Raw genomic sequence first — 17780 nt, forward strand, 5'->3', positions numbered from 1 at the left:
TAAAATGCATAGGGGCGTACAGCATTTTTATGCTACAGTATGAATATAAAATGCATTTATTGTTTGAGTGAAACTGAGGAGTTGTCATTGCTTTTTTATAATCCCTCAATATATTTCCCTGCATTGCAAAAGCAATATTAAATGCCGTTCCTCCTTCTCAGGCGGTGTGGCTACAGTAAAGCAAAGCAGGATCCTGAAGAGGAGAAGATGCACTTCCACAATGGTCACAGTAAGTTAACACAGCCCAAACTCTTTCTGTATGTGTGTGTGTGTGTGTGTGTGTGTGCAGTAGAGGGTTCAGACAGCGGTCATGTCTGTATGAGTATCTTCATCCTCGTTGGCCTTTGTGTGTGTGTGTGTGTGTAGTTGTCAACAATGTTTTGTACCAGTAGCTATTCTTTAAATGACACAGCTGCAGTCCAGCTCTGTGACAGCCGTGTTGTTCCGATGATTTATATGCCATGACATCTTGATGTATTTGGCCACGTTTTTCTGTACCATCCTGCCATCCTTCTGCCGGCATGAGAACTGACCGTGACAGGCTGATCAGCAATGGAGTATATCGGTAAAAATACCAGTGTAGCATCAGCGTTCAATTTGTTCCTACCTAAAATGCATTTGAATTACTTTTAAAAGTTAACTAAGCGTTTCTCTTTTTGGGAATGAATAATATAATAACGTTTTTCATGAAAGGTAGAATAATAATAAGGGCCTAAGTAGTTCAGAGAGTTAATTACATGTATAACGATATTAAACGGAATAAACCGTGTTCATTAGTAGAATGAAGCATGGCTTCAATTATATATTAAGTATACACACTTGTAATATTATACCACTTTGTAGACATTCATAAACTGAACATTCCAAATGCAATCTTGTCAATTTTGCTCTACGGTGATCCTGCTCCACTTTCGATAAAGCGTGGAATAGTCTTTACTTCATGCTTGTATTGATTATGGATAATTAAATGTTAGTGATGGTAAGTGACATCTAAATGGTAATGATGTTATGCATCTGTGTCTGCAGTAAAGTTCCCGGGGGTGCGCACCTACATTGACCCCCTCACCTATGAGGATCCAAACCAGGCCGTGCATGAATTTGCCCAAGAGATTGATGTCTCGTTCATCTCCATAGAGAGGATCATTGGAGCTGGTGAGTCAACTCTGCGCGAGTGTGTGTGCAGGTGTGTGTGTGTGTGCGTGTGTTATTCTTATTCTCACCAGCATTTTGGTTTGATTTACAGACTACATTATGGTTCTTTCCTAAGTAAACCTGTTTAGTCAAACATATTCATCTGAAAGTCACCATCCTGCACCGGCTTCACTTTTCAGATTATTTTCGGACAACATAATGCTGTTCGTTACAATTTCTAGAATCGGGCGACATGTTTTCCTCCACCCGCAAAATAAATTCATCATTGCTTGTCATTGTGTAGAAGTATGCTCACACGCGTACTCAATAATGACACTGCTAGGAAATGATATCTTGCAAGGCTATGGAGGGTGTTTCAGTCCCGCTTACAAATATATTTGCAACATTTGTGAACCTCACATGTTCTTTAGCTGTGCAGCATTTTTAACTTTAATTTAACACATCTTTTGCATTTGGATGTGTCTACAGAGTCAAGTGATGCTTGCCGATTTATTTCAAAAGTCAAAATGTGGTTGATCCCAAGCAACATGAAAAAATGGTCGCAATTGGTGGAGGTTCTAAAATAAAAGTAAAAAACTGCAACAGCAATGAAAGGTCTTGGAGGTCGAGGTGGATCAAGGCCTCAGTCAAGCTCTGTCTCTCGGCCTCAGGGGAATTCGGCGAGGTGTGCAGCGGACCGCTGAGGCTGCCAGGGAAAAGAGAGATGCAGGTTGCCATTAAGACCTTGAAAGCGGGATACACCGAGCAGCAGAGACGCGATTTCCTGTGGGAGGCGTCGATCATGGGCCAGTTTAACCACCCAAATATCATCCGTCTGGAGGGCGTGGTCACCAAGAGTGAGTCATCAGCATGTCTGCTACTAGTCTAACTTTGCTCTCTTTGGTTTTTGGTTGTGAGCCCGAGAATAGCCCTGCAAGAACGTGCTAGAACGTATGTCACAATGCAGATTACTGCTACTTCTCATCTGCCCGTGGTACTATGTAGATGTTTGGGAATGTGAGACTAAGCTTGTCAGACTCTGCTACGATTTATTCAGTCTATAAGCTGTACTTAGTCAGGGTTTTTCATCCATTAGACCCAGCTGTTCTTCATCAGTCAGGTTTGGATGTGCTACGACAGCTCCAGCTGCTATTTACTGAGCTCAGTTGTGCTTTGAGTTGTACTTTGAAATAACCTTTTTCTCCGACACACTATTCATGTATATATGTAATGAATACCATAAAAACAAAATGAAATGTTTCAGAGAGCTCCAACATTGCCATAGCTGAATATTCCTACAAATATATGCTTTTCTGAGTGGATTTATTTTCCTTACGTCTTGCTTCTCAGGCAAGCCGGTGATGATCATAACTGAATACATGGAGAATGGATCGCTGGACACCTTCCTCAAGGTAGGACAGAGGGGGATAAGCATGGTTAATAGCGGGGAATCCAGGGAGAAGGGAATGAAGGCTGATAAGACCATGGGAGGGAAGTGTATGATATTCATGGACAGGAGACGGAGGATAGAGCGGAACTTGATGGAGTACTGAGGGTGGGGAAGAGGAGCAGGGTATGGAAAACCATCACCGATCCTCAAGAATCCATTTAAAATAAATTGTGTTTGTGGTCCATGATAATGAAGTGGTGCTTTCTCACAACCACCGTTCAGACTAAGGTAATTGGCAAACGGGCAAAGCTGGAGAGGCCCCACTTGATCATATGCCAAATTGGGAGGACAATTATTAAAGGGGTGGAAAGAAAAAAAGTTGAAAAGAAAATGCATTCATGAGAGCTGTTTTGAGCGGAGATAGACATGACACTGTACCGGAATATGTCAATCAAGGCTATCGTTATTCCAATTTGATAACTCATCATTCTCCATGTTGGAGCAAAAATGAACCTGAATAGAAGAATAAGTGATAGGCATGACATGTCTGTGTTAAGAATAAGCATGTGTTTGTGTGCAAAATGTGTGACTGTGAAAGACATTGTCAAGGGGAAAGCAAAGTGATTTTCCTGTACACTGAGCCCACCGTGAGTATTCTTTCTCTAAAACAGAGGGAAAATCAATGAATTAGAATTCATAATCACAGGAGGCCAGCCTACATGGTGCAGACTTCGAAGTCACTCAATAATGTTTTTTAATGTTTGCTAACCCCGGGTGCGAGACAGATCACATTGCCCAAATATACGAGAGACAGCGGAGCACTTGGGGCTTGAATCATGTCCGCATTGTCTAGACAATTTGGACTTCACCGAGCGGAGAAAGTGGGCCGATAATGAAGGCTGGCAAACCTTTGAATTGAGTGATCCCTCTCCAGAGCACATAAGTCTGTTCCCTCGTTACATTGGCAAGATGCTCAGTTGGCGGACAAGGCTTAATCCCACGCGGTAGAAAGGGTGTGAACCCCTGCAGCAGATGGCTAATGGACAGTCGAGAGAAAAAGAAGAGCGATTGCATGATGTGAACGGCACATTTCAACGCACGCAACTCTGTAAATCTGTGAAAGGCGAGAATCATTCTGTGGGGTGCTGCAGAGCCCGTGCAGATTGGAAAGACCTGAAAAACAGGTTCTCAACCAGAGGGTGTGGAATGAGCTGATGCTGTGAGACAGAAGACAGAAAGCACTGCGCCCGGTGTCAGAGGGAGCGATGCTCCTGGGTGGCGTAGGGAGGCACAGGAGCTGGCAGACCAGCAGGCGGAGCAGCCGGACAACCCTGTGAAGTAATTACACGGGTGGATGCTGTACTGAGGCTGGGTAGAAGTGACACAGCCATGAGAGGAGCAAGGGCTGCACTCGTTCCAGGATTATGGGTCCCAGCTATGGACAATGCACTATAAGGCCCGTAACTCGCAAATCTGTCTGAAGGGCTCCTCTGACAGGAAGTGGGATGTTCCTGCTGCTGTGGATCAATGGAGAGATTTGCAGCAGAAGTGTTAGGAACTGTGTTCGGAAGCACGGCGGGAGAAGGAGTTAGAGAGCTTCATGTTTGATGTTGAGATTTAGGGAAAGGATGAGGGCAAGGTCGGATCTGTTCCACTCTATCGGCTTGAACAGCGTGAGAGCTATATGATTGGGAGAAAACAATGAGGGACCCTGATATTTTGAGGGGAATAACATTTCCCCATTTACATCCAACATCCAACATTATATTGCAATATTGTTTTGATCAGATCATTCTTTCACGTGTGTATGCATGCAACCATAGTCACCATGTGTAGGAACATTTGATGTTATGTCATGCCATTAGTTCATGAAAACCTTAATCAACACATTCAATTACCAGAAAACATGTCATACTGTCATGTCATGCATGTTAGCTCCCAATGCCGGCTCAATGTTCGCAGGTAATGCTGGTTTTCACAAGGAAGAATGCTTGGAATAATAATCACTTAAGATGTCAGTGGATCAGCTTTATTAATTTTGAGCCTTAAAAAAAATGTTATGATTAAATTCAGTGACCTAGTCGGCCTGCTCTTTCAGGGAGCTTCCTCCTGACCAGCATGCAGAGGTAGAGAGAAAACCCCATTCATCTGTAGCAAAATGTCTTTGCCTCTTCATCATTATTCCTTGGTTATTAAAAAGAGAATTATCAAGCCTGTATATGGAGTTCTAAAGGTCCCACTAGAGAAGGTTAAACCAGGGCTTAAAGTAAAGAACAAAGAAGTGGCCGTGAGTTGCTGGAGGGAGACGCCACTAGGCTGGTGTCTGTAGCAGAGGCAGTGATAACAAGAGGTGTGACTCTGACTGCAGGGCAGCCACCATCTCTTTATAGGATCAGAGTAATCCTTAATCATAGGTTTGGGGTACAAAGGTGCACAGGCGATGCCAAACAGAGAGAGAAATGGCTTCAACCGTCACATAGAAACTGTGTTAAAATTGGATGTGCAGCGGTGTGCATTTGTCACGATAATATAACTTGCAGTAATTGTTGCATTAAAGGCTTCCATGCTGCAAGGTCACTTTTAAGTGACCGTTAGCAGATCGCTGAGCTCAGGTTTTACAATGCAGAGGTCATACGTGTCCATTATCTTGCACCTCTTATTATTTTGTTAGCTGACCTGGTTTTGCAGGCGACACACAGAAAGAAGAAAAAAAACGCTCTGCACTTAAGCACATTGATTCAGCGCTTTTTCATATCAAACCACGTGGGAACTCGATGAGCACAATAAAAATAGATCAAATAAAATATAGATAGTTTATGCAGTATAGACACTATGGAGAAGCACTGCGTTCACTACATGCTACGTTACTGAAAGTGCATAAATAGCATCCCGTTTTGGAGTTTACTGGCAGGCAGTTTATCCAATCCTACTGGATTTTAATGATATTTGCAACATTGTACATGCCATTTGCCATTATCTTAACACCTCAGAATGTTATCTGTTCCCTGTTCATTAGACTGTATACAGTTGTGTAACTAAAGAGATCATTGTATGTATTTGTTGTTTGTCCCTTCTTTTTTTTTTTAGAAAAACGATGGTCAGTTTACTGTAATCCAGCTGGTTGGTATGCTGCGTGGCATCGCGTCTGGGATGAGGTACGCAGAGACACAAGCAAAGAAACATCTATTGAAGTACACATCCGCACGTCCCAGTGGTTAATCCTCCCGTTTTGGTTGATAAATGCAGATACCTGTCCGACATGGGCTACGTCCACCGGGACCTCGCAGCCCGTAACATCCTGGTCAACGGCAACCTTGTGTCTAAAGTATCTGATTTTGGTCTGTCCCGAGTCCTGGAAGATGACCCGGAGGCTGCGTACACCACACGGGTAAGACTGATCATTTTTGGAATGTGGAGATTATAGGGGAAACCTTTTCCTTCATTTCAATTTATTCCTTTGTCATTTATGGTTTCAAGTATCCGGGTCACAATTTCTCCGACCCAGAGGTGACGTCTTCAAAAAATAAAAGCTGAAAAGCAGCAAATATGTGGCTGGTTTGCAACAACAAATAATCAATAGTTGTTAGTTGTTTTGTGCTGATCCCCAAATCCAGATCCAGAATGGTTTTGGTCATCGGAAAAACAAATTTGTACCTGAAAGTTCCAGATTTGGTCTTGAACAAAAACAACAACAATGTGTTCAAATAAAAAAAGGTTGGCTCAGGTTTCCTTTCAGGTTGCATTTTTTAACTTTTTACTTTTGGCCCCGAGAGGAGCGTGTAATTATGAGTGACTATGTGTATAGAAAGTGTTGATTCATAAGTCTCGTGGTGCCTACCCTTCCTAAAGGCAATGTGGTTGACAAAGGTGTTCATTATTTCTTCAGCAGGCACTTGTGATGCCACGCCCCTCTCAGTTGATGCCACGCCCCCTTAAGCCTGATCATGGCAAAAATATGAACGTGAAAATATGAAAAAATACGATTTGAAATCTGCAACTGAAAAATATGACCACAAAAATAAAATTAAATATAAGTGAAAAATTCTAATACATTTTTTTAACAAATAAATTTATCAAAATACTTTTCATTCACTGATTTTTTTATTTCAAATATATTGTATTGGTTCGAGACCAAAACTCAAATTTGACTCACAATATAAATATTTGTAAAACTTTTTGACTGTATTTAGCTCCTTAGTATCTGTTTCAGTGTGTGAGAGAGAACGGGGAAAGGTTATCCCATTCAGTGTGTACTGCGGTACAGCAAGCTTTGGATTAACTTGAAAACTCTAACGTGAGAGTCTTTCTTCAACCTAATATACACACTCACACACACAAACACACAGATGGCAGCCGGTTCTAAATTGAGCTTAGCGTACCGGGCTGAGTGGCGTCCTGTCAGCCAGAAATTGGCTGGTTCCTGCGGGATGGCGACCAATTAGTGCTCGGCTCAGTCTACCACAACACTCAATTAGCACCTAGTCTCGCTGCCTTTACGCCACATAGCATGTCACCACCTCTCACTGCCAGGCTACATGTCTCTCGTTTTCTCTCCTCTCTCCGTCTTGCTTTCTCCCTCCTTTGACGGCAGTGAGAGTAACAAAATTGACACTTGAAATGATCAGACCCTGAGACATCCTGCTGCTGTGTTCATCAATACCGCATCAGGCTAATTTCACTACTCATCAACCAAAAACACTTTCTTCTGGAACTCAGCAGTCGTCTAGTGAACTTTTGCAATGAAAGCGCGATAATGAAGATGTGGAGAACGATTCAGAAGAATGTGAAGCCCCCAACAGTTAGGACGGGGGATTTGTTAAAGAAAATGAAACTCGGTATCATGAATGTGTTCATTAGCGCAATTGTAAGTTGGACCACATGCGGCACAAGTGTCTCAATTAAGGTCTTCTCTTTGTTTCCGCCTTTGGAATTTTGAATGCCTGCAGCTGTATTTTCACACCGGAAGGTCATTTGTAGAAGTGTGGCGCTGATTTGTTGTGGATGTAAACATGCAAGTGTTATTCGTGTTAATCACCGCGAAGGAATCGAAGTCACATGTTGAAGCCTAGTTTCCTTTAAACCCAACAAGGTGAATGTTCTGGCATGTTGTCACAGGGCGGGAAGATTCCCATCCGCTGGACGGCTCCGGAGGCCATCGCCTACAGGAAGTTCACCTCGGCCAGCGACGTGTGGAGTTACGGGATCGTCATGTGGGAAGTGATGTCGTACGGAGAGAGGCCATACTGGGAGATGTCCAATCAAGATGTAAGTTTGACGTGAACGCGCCCACATGCATTATGCATTTAGTCAGTTTTAAATTGGTGTTGTTTTGAACCCTGCAATTTCATCACCAAGTGGAAGGTAGGTTTTCAACCTGCGGCACATGCGAAGAAAGCAGGAAAATAAATAGGGACCACCGACCAAAAAGGTCTCAGCTCATGGTCTGTAAATTAGCTGTTCTGTGACTTTCAATATTATCGCATGATTTTCATCAGCAGGTGGAGTTTTCCCAGTAGTGATGAAATTATTGATTCATTTTCTATATAATAACTCATATCTTCGTTGTTTAATGTGTAGAAATTAAGGGACAGTTTGTTGTGTTAGGGGTGTTATGTGCCAGACTAGTTCTTGGTCCTAACCAATAGCTTCCTAAAGTATGGTTGCCTAGCAACTACCTGGAGCCGAGAACAAATGACATGTAGCGTGATAATTAGTGACATTAAGCATTGCTTGTCAGCAGATTTGTTTCCATTTGACAGAGCCGAGCAAGCCGTTTCTCCTGGATGTAACTTATATTTAACAGGCCATGAGCGTGGTATCGATCGTTTTAATCCATCTCACGTCCTGAAAGCTAACAAGCGTATTTTCCAAAATGTCCAACTTTAGCTTGAAGGAAATTGGAAGCAGCATATGTGGAAAACTGATGTTTCAGCTGGTCAACTGCAAGATCCGAGGTCACAAATACATTTTAACCTAAGATGGGATCGTCTTAACCTTCGGGTTGTTTCATATCTTAATGATAAAGATGGATTTTTGATTACAAGTGTATTGATATTAGTTCTATATTTATCCAAATTTAGGCATATTCTACTGCATACAAAATATGTTTTTATTGTGTACTTAGTACTTGTGCATAATAAAGACTGCGATGAAGATGTGAATGAAGAAAAAAAAAAAAATGAAACAACAATGTTAGCAGGGACCTGTTTTTGTTCATCTATTGGTGCAAAGGATGGACCATGAGAATGAATAGCTTCAAAGAAAACACACTTTGGGATGCAGCAAAAAGCTTGTGTAAGCAAAAGAGTGAAACAGGTGAATACAGGAAGGTGCAGAGCTAAGCATAAAAACCTGGCATGGAAAAAAGCCAAACTGCATACTCACTTAGGCTTTACATCTCCCATTTGGCTTCAAGATTTTAAGAACAAAACACAGCCACTTGGGACATATCTGATCAAATGAGATTGAGTTGTCGTGGTGTCGTTATAGCGCGACTCTGCAAGAACCCAAATGACCTGTGTGTGATTTGTGTGTGTGTTTATTTGAGGATGTTAGGGAAAATTGTCCCACCTTCCCTGCCTCCTTCTTTCCCCTACTTCTCTTTTCCCTACCTTATCTCCACTGTGTGATAAGAAGAGGGTGAGGGAAAGAGGAGCACCTGCATTACGGTGGTTGGATTCCGGTGGGTGAGAAAGTAGCATCGGCCTCGGCTCATTTCCCACCCACCAACATGCAGACAACATACGCGCGCACAGCCCTGCGGTAACCTCTTCCTCCCCTGCTCGAGACCCCTCCCTCCTTTCCTCCCTCTTGGTTAGTAGGCTGTGTCTGTCTCCGAGAAGTCTAGAGAGTGGGGAGGAGAGAGATAGAGGGGAAGACGTTTGATGTTTAATTGAAAGCGTTATGCTGGATTTTCTCTGATCTGCGCCAGAAAGTGCAGGGCCTCGCACTCCTCTTTCTCTAAGCTCCCTCCTTCTGTTTCCCCATCACTCCCCCGTTCATCCTCCATGCCTTCTTCTCATTTGTCTCTCTTGTCTGTTTTCTCCCTTTCCTTCTGGTTCATCCCGCTCTTTCCCTTCCCGCTCTTTCCCTTCCCGCTCTTTCCTCCCGGCCAGTCACCCCTGCGTCGTGCCTCTCGCCACACGTGCTTGCACCAAAGTGTGAGAGAGGAATGCTTTGGTGCGAGCGCTCGGGTTTATCGGAGAGTGCCATCGTGGGCAGTTTTTTTGTGTGAATTTGACACAAGCAGAGGCTGAACTCTACAAATCATTTCCCGTTTGTTTCTTGCACTCGTTGAATTAGACTAAGAACTCCAGCTAGTTTTCCTCTGCTGGGTCTTGACGGAGAGAGCCAGGATTTATTTCTTATTCCTCTAATTCAATCCCCCCCTCAAAAAAAAGGAAAATATCTGTGATTCAGTGCTTCTCACTTGCGGAAATGATTAACCAAGCCGTGCTGCGTATCAAGTACACAAATATTGTTTGTTGATCCTCGCAGGAGGGGGGGGGGGTCGTTTTTGCTTTCTAACTTCATGGAGGTTTGAGTGCAGGGTCAGATAGAGAGCAGGAGCTTCCCTGGAGCAAACATCTGGGTTCAATTTGCTCCGGAGATTTAAAATTGGGAGTGACATTGCTTCTGCTGTTTGTCGCGGGCCTGCTGTGAGAAGGTAATTCCATGTTCGTCTTAACACGTTGTGTCTTCTCTGTACGATGGGAATAAGTCTTATTATCCAGACTTTGTCCAGTAGACCCGGCCACCTTAACCTTTGGTCATCATTGTTACTGTGTATGTGTACACATTTGGGAGTCTTCTCTCCGGAGTCCGGAGTCCTTCGAACCAATTTGAAAACTGATCAGCATATTTTAGAATGAATCAACATTTAAAACCTTAGATAGCTTAGATAATATTTTTCAGATTCAATTTTTCTTGAATATGATGGACATTTCTTTACTGAGACAATAGTTGTTGCTGCACTGTTAACGCGCTGGACATTGCATTTAAGTCCAAGTGAAGAAGGAGCGAGACTCACGCTGCTATGGCTGTTTGCCACTGCAACTCCTAAAACCTTATTCTAAACTCTGTGTGGCCTTCTCACTCCTTTTCCTCTACTTTCTCAATCAAGGTACCTGATTTGTGCTTGCAGAGCGTAACCCGAAACCATACCCTTACCGTTATTTGTTTTGGTCCGCAGGTCATAAAGGCAGTTGAGGAGAGCTATAGGTTACCGGGTCCTATGGACTGCCCTGAGGCTTTATACCACCTCATGATGGACTGTTGGCAGCGAGAACGCAGCAACCGGCCCAAGTTTGATGAGATTGTCTGCCTGCTCGACAAACTCATCCGCAATCCCAGCTCATTGAAGAAACTGGTCAACTCCTCACACAGGTATGAATTCACAAAGTATTTTAGTTTTTCCTTTTATTCTGAAGGCCAACGCAAACAAATATTCAATCCAAGTAGTTGCTGGTCAACTTTAGGGACTGGATTTTCACACCTACTGCTGGTAAAAGGCCACTTGATGTATTTTCGTTTACTTTTTTCAGGAATAGCTGCATGTTGGTTTTTACAGACATTCCTTTTGTCTCAAAAATTCCTTTTGTTTTAATTGGCCTAATCATTCCAAAGTGACTCAAACCCAAATCTGCACACTAATAGACTCGTCACCATTCAGATAAAATAGAAATGTAGAAGTCTTGTGTCGCTGCATAATTAAATCAGGGTGGACGAAGCAGTTAGCTGCTGCGTGCCTGCAAAGTAGACGAGATAAATAAATGAAAGTGAATGGATTTCCCTTAAACCACACATTAGTTTGTATTGTATTTAGTGGGGTATCTTTCGATTATTGTAACATTTGAATATTCAATTAGTATTTCACCGCTGTGTACGCACATTGCATTAGTGTATAATGACATGAAACGGCTATAAAGGGCTGGGAATCCCACTTTTAGTCGGACACCTTCATTACCTCATTTTCTTTGGAGCGATAATGAAATGATGTGTAATCTGTTTGTTTCCTCCTTTCTCACACACATAAAACCTTACAAAGGGACAATAAATCCATGGCATATCTAATAGCCCATGCAATAACATATGGCAGTCACCCAGACTAAAGGGACGCGTCTCCTTGTTCCACATGACCCCCTTGTTCTAGCTACAGCGTGGAGAATGTTGTTAGCTTGCATGAACATGTCCGTTTGAAAGCGTGGAGAGTGAGCTGAATGACAAAGACATTTGAGCGGACAGCCTTTTCCGCTTTGCGTGATGATGCATAAATAGCATAACGAAGTCCCGCTGCTGACTGCCTTGACTATTGTGCTCATCCCTGGACTTCGAAATATAGTTGATTGTGCAGAGAATCCCTCTGCTTTATATTTAGTGTACTCTTATTCTTTCATTGTTGTGACAGTCTTACTGAATGTTCATCTTCATATGCACCAGGGTTTCCAACCTGTTAGTGGAGCACGCCAGCGTAGAAGGGAACTGCCGCACTCTGAGCCAGACCGTGGGGGAATGGCTCGACTCCATCAAGATGGGTCGTTACACGGAGCTCTTCGTGGAAGGAGGTTATTCTTCACTGGAGACAGTGGCTCAGATGACATCAGAGTAAGGCCTCTTCCACGCACTTGCAATCACAAAGAATTAGCAGAATGTCGAGCCGTGCAGATGGTTTCGGTTTTATTCACTCAGGTTAAAAAAATACGCTTGTCAGTTTACATAGGGACGATTATTTTTTGTGGTTTAAAGGGTTCTTTTTAGAAACTTTGGTTGAACTGACTGAGTTCTAAAAAGCACACACCCATTACAGTACTGAGAGCATCTCCAAAAAAAGAGCCACAGAATAGGGAAAGGGAAGCAAGTTCAAAGTTCAGTGTTTTTTTTAATCACTTGCATCATGTTTCTGTTTATTTGTAAGCAGACTACTCCATGATTTGGGCCTGTTGTTTTCTGTGCTGTTTTTCAGGGATCTACGAAGAGTAGGAGTGAACCTTGCTGGACATCAAAAAAAAATCATCACTAGTATTCAGGAGATGAGAGTCCACATGAACAACACCAACTCTGCTGTAAAGATCTGATGGATATGTACAGGCATGCACACACACACACACACACACAACATATGGACCTAGTATTTGACAAATAGACTTGCGGTTGGACCTAGAACGGCTTAGCACTTTCTACGGACAAAGAAGCCCAGCGTATACGGAGCTGAGCTGGAAGGTCCACGTTCTTCATTGTGGTTCTTGTGTGTCACCTGAGATTTTTAACTAAAACCAAACTCAACTGACTGCAGTGGTGCGACATGAAGGAAAGAAGATGGTGAGCTGAGCAGAAGTGAAGAGTTTTCATTCTAATTGTTCAGTTTGTGTGTATATTTGGGATTGGGAAATCTCTGTGTTTGATCAAACGAGAGTAGCCAGCTCTTCTCGGCTGTATCTCGGATACAGATTCATGTAGGGGGCTCAGACTTAACATTTTCAGCTCATCTTAGGCGATTCGAACCAGGTGGATCTGAACTGTTTCTCTGGAAGTGTTGTTCCATCACAAAACATTGAACTGAAAACCATCCTCAGGCGGGGGAGAATACTACCGGACCATGCACAACACGTTCGTTGCTTCCAGGCTTTGCTTTGCCATGCGGCTTAGGATTTTGTTTTCCTGTCACATGCACGTCTTCATACAACACCAGTGCAGTTTTAAGACTCATTCAGCATTGTGTACTACCTTGTCTTCCAACCCAATGCAAGACAAGACTACACAATGCAACGTTATTGTTTGAAGGGGCTATAATTTACAACACTATAACAAGGAAGTTGGTGAGGTCTGGCTGCTTCCACATGGGACACGTCTTATTGAACCAACAAAAGGAAAGTGTTAAAATAAGCAATGCTGGAAGCATTACTGTACCCTTTTACTGCTCTTCTGTCTGAATGTATAGCACTTCACAACACCTGGTTGCCATATCATTCAACTTTGTTTGATATGGAAATGGCACCGAGCAGAGACGATGTTATCTATATGGTGCTTTAACCAAGCTTCTGAATGCACATTGTCAAAGATGGCTATCCTGCATCTTTGCCCTAATCATCTTTGGGAATCTCCATAAACATCTTGATGATGGAGATCAACCCCTAGACCATGAAGATGCTATTTCAAACTTTCCGCTTACAACTGGATACTTTACGCATGTTTTAGTGGAAGGTTCACTCAGATACACTCAGCGCGTCCTTCAGAGTTTAGAAGAATCGTTAACTTTCTACAGGAACCTCTGCTTATCCTTCATCCATATTCTGATCAACCTTCGCGCAGGCTTTAGGTCGGACATGTTCTAATGGAAATATCACATGTGACTTCCTGTAGGATTCAGCTGAAACATTCAATACAACAGTGGTTTTCTTTTCCTTGAAGTGGATGAGAAATGGACACTGATGGAACATGTGATAACTGAACCGCCGGTGAGATTCAAGTGGGACTGTTTACTGATATTTTAATAAACCTTCACTCAGATTCAAATGGAATCTCAACTTGGATTCCAAGGCAGCCTTCACTCAAGAGGTCACTCAGATTTTCACAGAGCCTTCACTTAACCAATAACCTTCAGGTACCGCAGAAAACCCTCAACAATCTCTTCAGTTCACCGTGCCAGGTCTCTCCACCACATGTCAGCTACACCACTAAGAACCTCACAGGACTGCTGAAAACAAGGAGGCAATATTGATACACTTGATAATCATTTTTTTATTCTTGTTTTAAAAAAAGAGTAATAATGATGACAGTTTGTTTCATCATTATACTCTCTGTTGGACTACCGAGCAGCTACATGTCATTCATGTATATAATGTATATTATATTTAAAGCAGGGAGCATTGTTCTTCTGTCTACCATTATGTGGACAAGTTGGTATTGATCAAGCATACACTAGTAAATTGTGACATATTCTAAATCAGCGTTTCTGCTACTTGAGCTACTAGACCTGCGCCACTGTCAGGTGGGGGCAACCAGCACATCTGTCCCCCTGTAAGGGTGCCCTAAAGGGTATGCAGAATTATCAGATATTCATGTTATGTTGTTGGTGATTGTATTTCCTTTCAAGTTTTGGTACAAGACCTAGAAATATTTTCAGCGGCCCTAAATGAGACCGCAATAATTGCTCTGTTGTTTTTAAAAAAGCCAGAGGGGTGTGCACAGGGATCATGCTATGAACTGAATATGAACTTCTGGTATGGTTTAAATGTATACAATGATGTCAGTCATCCACCCTTTGCTTTGCTTCTCTTTAGTATAATATATTATAGATTACTAATCAGTGCTTTATTGCTTAGACTTGACCATTTTCACAACTACGTACACCTTAGCAGGGCCTGAGTTCTAACAATATATATCCTCTTTGCAGATGATGTGCTAATATATTCTTGGTTATACACCGTGCAGATGCTATGGCTTAAGAGTCGAAACAAAATGAGATTGTAAGTCTAGTTTTATAAGAAGTGTTATTATTTGACTGTATGAAAAGCACACAAGAAGAATGTAAGGTTTTAAAGGGGAATTTCATTTTTTAGTGGATACATTTTGCTTTTAAACTCAAACTTACTGTTGACTTCCACAGGAAAAGGCAAAAAAAAGGCCTTCATGGCCAAACTCACTTGGGGCTTTTAAACTATTCCACCTGCTCATAAAGATAATACTCCTTGACTGGTTTCATAAAAGACTGAGTAATTTGAATTGGTATTCTATATGGGAATGTGTTTTCAAAGTCAAAATGTTCTAACAGTGAAAGTTTGCTTGATTCTTTAGTCTCCATACATCATTTCGGAGGTGTGGCTCCTGATATACGATGCGCTAAGAACAAGAGCTTTTTCGCAACATTTAATCTTTTTAGCAAGTCTGAGTCTGCCACCAACTTCTGTTAGTTAAACACAAACGCACTGCGGGTAGATTATTGTGGCAATGCAGATTTCAAGTGCTGCGGCGGGAAATGCATAACTGATATGGTGCCCCTTTTTATATTTGAGAATATAAGGCATGTACGGTTGAAATAATGCTGGGTGGCCCCTTGAGTCATGTGAATACCACATGTGATGAAGATAAAAAGTGTTTTGACCCCACCCAAATTTCATGTTATTGGCTTTTTATAACCACTCTTCACATAATTTTCAACTTAAAACCATGCCTGTGCCATGAACAATTGGTGAAAAGTACACCCTTATAAGTGCCTCTCATATTATGAGCACCATTTTTCCTCCCCTGCCAAAATGCTATTTATTTGCTTTTTGCCAACAATATCTTCAGGCATTAAGAAGAATGTCTGACCATGTGTATCTTGGAACTAATTTAATTTGCACTTTATAACAAATCTTGTGCCCTCTTGGTTTGACTACAAATGTCTATAGTTGACTGACTTTTAAGTTATTCTTATTGATCTATTTTACAATTACTATGATTACTGAGTTCCCTCATGCTGAGTATATCACTTCATATTTTCAATGCTTCCCATAGTGACATTTAACAGTTAAGCACAAGGCATTGGTAATATTTTTAAGAATAAATCAAAGTTATATATATATATAGAAAACTAAAGCGTCATTGATGTAGAGCACCACCTTGTGTACGGCACAACGATACACCCTCCAAACGTAAGCACGGGGTTTGAGAGAAGTCTTAGTGAGCGGTTGATATGACTTAAGGCTCTATAACCCCTGATGATGACAAACTTCCGAGAGTAGCAACTTTAGCACTATCACCGCTGAGTGTAAAAGCTGCCATTGGTATGTTGTCTTTGCAAACAACAATACATGTACATCTTAGTCATTGAAATGATTTATTCTCAGCAGTTTTGCAACGGCATTATTTTATCCTCGCCGTCTGTTGTTGCACATTTTATCTGGCAGGCAGAAACAAAGCACAGAAAACCATCAGAGACTTGTAAAGATTTATTGATGTGTTGTTACTTCATAATGACTTGAAGTGTTACGCCACATGTGTAACTGTCAAATTACATGAAGTAATACGTTTGATTTAAGGTTTGTGCAAACAACCTTGTTGTTTAGAAAAGGGAACTAATTTCAATTAATATACATTTCCAGAACATAATCTTGCATTTGTACTGAATTCTAGAAATTGTAGAAAAGCAATACCTGATATAATTATAATATTTGCATACACCATTAGGGGATGAAATAACCATAAATACTTAAAAGCAACTTTCTCTGATATCTGACTGATTTCAAGACATTTTCTAAATGCAAAAAACTAGTGTTGGTGTCTTTTAATAACCACCTAAACAAAAAGCAGAGACGTGGGTGGGGCTTTATCTGGGACACAGCTTTACTAATAACAGTCTTCTGGTTTTTCAGTATATTACTGTTTTTTACGTGCTTTTTCGGCATATGTGTCATGAATCTTTCAAATGCTAATTTGTAGAAAAATGTTTTTTTTTGCCAGAGGCTCCACCCACTATACGACTGTATGTTTAACTTCTCAGGAAGTGGAATATGAGTAACTTTATTGGGACGTCGATATGTTTTCTTGTGCAGCTTTCACTAAAGTATCAACATACAAAAGCAGGTATGTGGTTATTAGGTTTTCCCCCAAACGATCATTTTATCAGCTACTCACACATAATGTTTAAAAGAACTGAATAACTGTTTTGTGAATATTTAAATGCACAGTAACAATACAATTGATGTGCCATTGGTTTGTCCTTGAGACTGTCATGTATTATGTTTGTGTTGATGTTTTTGTAGTGTGTTATCAAAATCTATATTTTTGCAATAAATCCTTTGAAAATATCTAAAATGTGTCGTTGTCAAGAATTTTGAAGCCTTTGCAAGTGGCTTTAATGAATCTACATGTTATCACGGTGACTAATCTGCCTTCACAGCCTCTTTGTGTGCACTGTTGACATGACTGGGCTGTCCTTCATTTATGGCACTTCCCTTCTGACGATTGTGTCTGTGTTGGTTTGTGAAGATTATCTTGAAGATTATGCATTGTCAACTTGTGTTTTCAGCAACAATACAAAATACAATGGAAAAATCCCGGATCCAATACTTTGGTTCATGGCCAAATGCAGCTGTGCATAATTTGATGTTGATTAGCAAATGCTACCGTACCAAATTAGGATGTAAAGGATGTAAACATTATGCCTACTAAAGATCTGTATTTTACTGCCGTCATATTGAGCGCGTGTTGTGTTGGTATTAGCTGATGGGACTCCGTGACAACAGGACAAAGTGCCCGTTGTTGGAACCAAAGGCTTACC

General features: G+C 41.5%; 1 protein-coding gene across 1 annotated transcript in view; it reads left to right on the forward strand.

Moving 5' to 3' along the window:
- The window catches only part of LOC119226437 (ephrin type-A receptor 5), a 52970-nt gene extending 35669 nt beyond the window's left edge, over positions 1 to 17301 (forward strand). Inside the window, exons 10-19 of the mRNA XM_037484417.2 lie at positions 162 to 229; positions 1027 to 1152; positions 1803 to 1988; positions 2482 to 2543; positions 5609 to 5676; positions 5768 to 5909; positions 7637 to 7786; positions 10713 to 10906; positions 11960 to 12124; positions 12483 to 17301. Of these exons, the coding sequence (XP_037340314.2) occupies positions 162 to 229; positions 1027 to 1152; positions 1803 to 1988; positions 2482 to 2543; positions 5609 to 5676; positions 5768 to 5909; positions 7637 to 7786; positions 10713 to 10906; positions 11960 to 12124; positions 12483 to 12594 (1273 nt within the window). The 3' untranslated portion in view covers positions 12595 to 17301. The remainder of the gene's footprint in view (positions 1 to 161; positions 230 to 1026; positions 1153 to 1802; positions 1989 to 2481; positions 2544 to 5608; positions 5677 to 5767; positions 5910 to 7636; positions 7787 to 10712; positions 10907 to 11959; positions 12125 to 12482) is intronic.
- The last annotated feature ends 479 nt before the right edge of the window (positions 17302 to 17780 follow it).

The sequence above is a fragment of the Pungitius pungitius genome, chromosome 18, assembly GCF_949316345.1.
Source record: "Pungitius pungitius chromosome 18, fPunPun2.1, whole genome shotgun sequence".
NCBI lineage: Eukaryota > Metazoa > Chordata > Actinopteri > Perciformes > Gasterosteidae > Pungitius > Pungitius pungitius.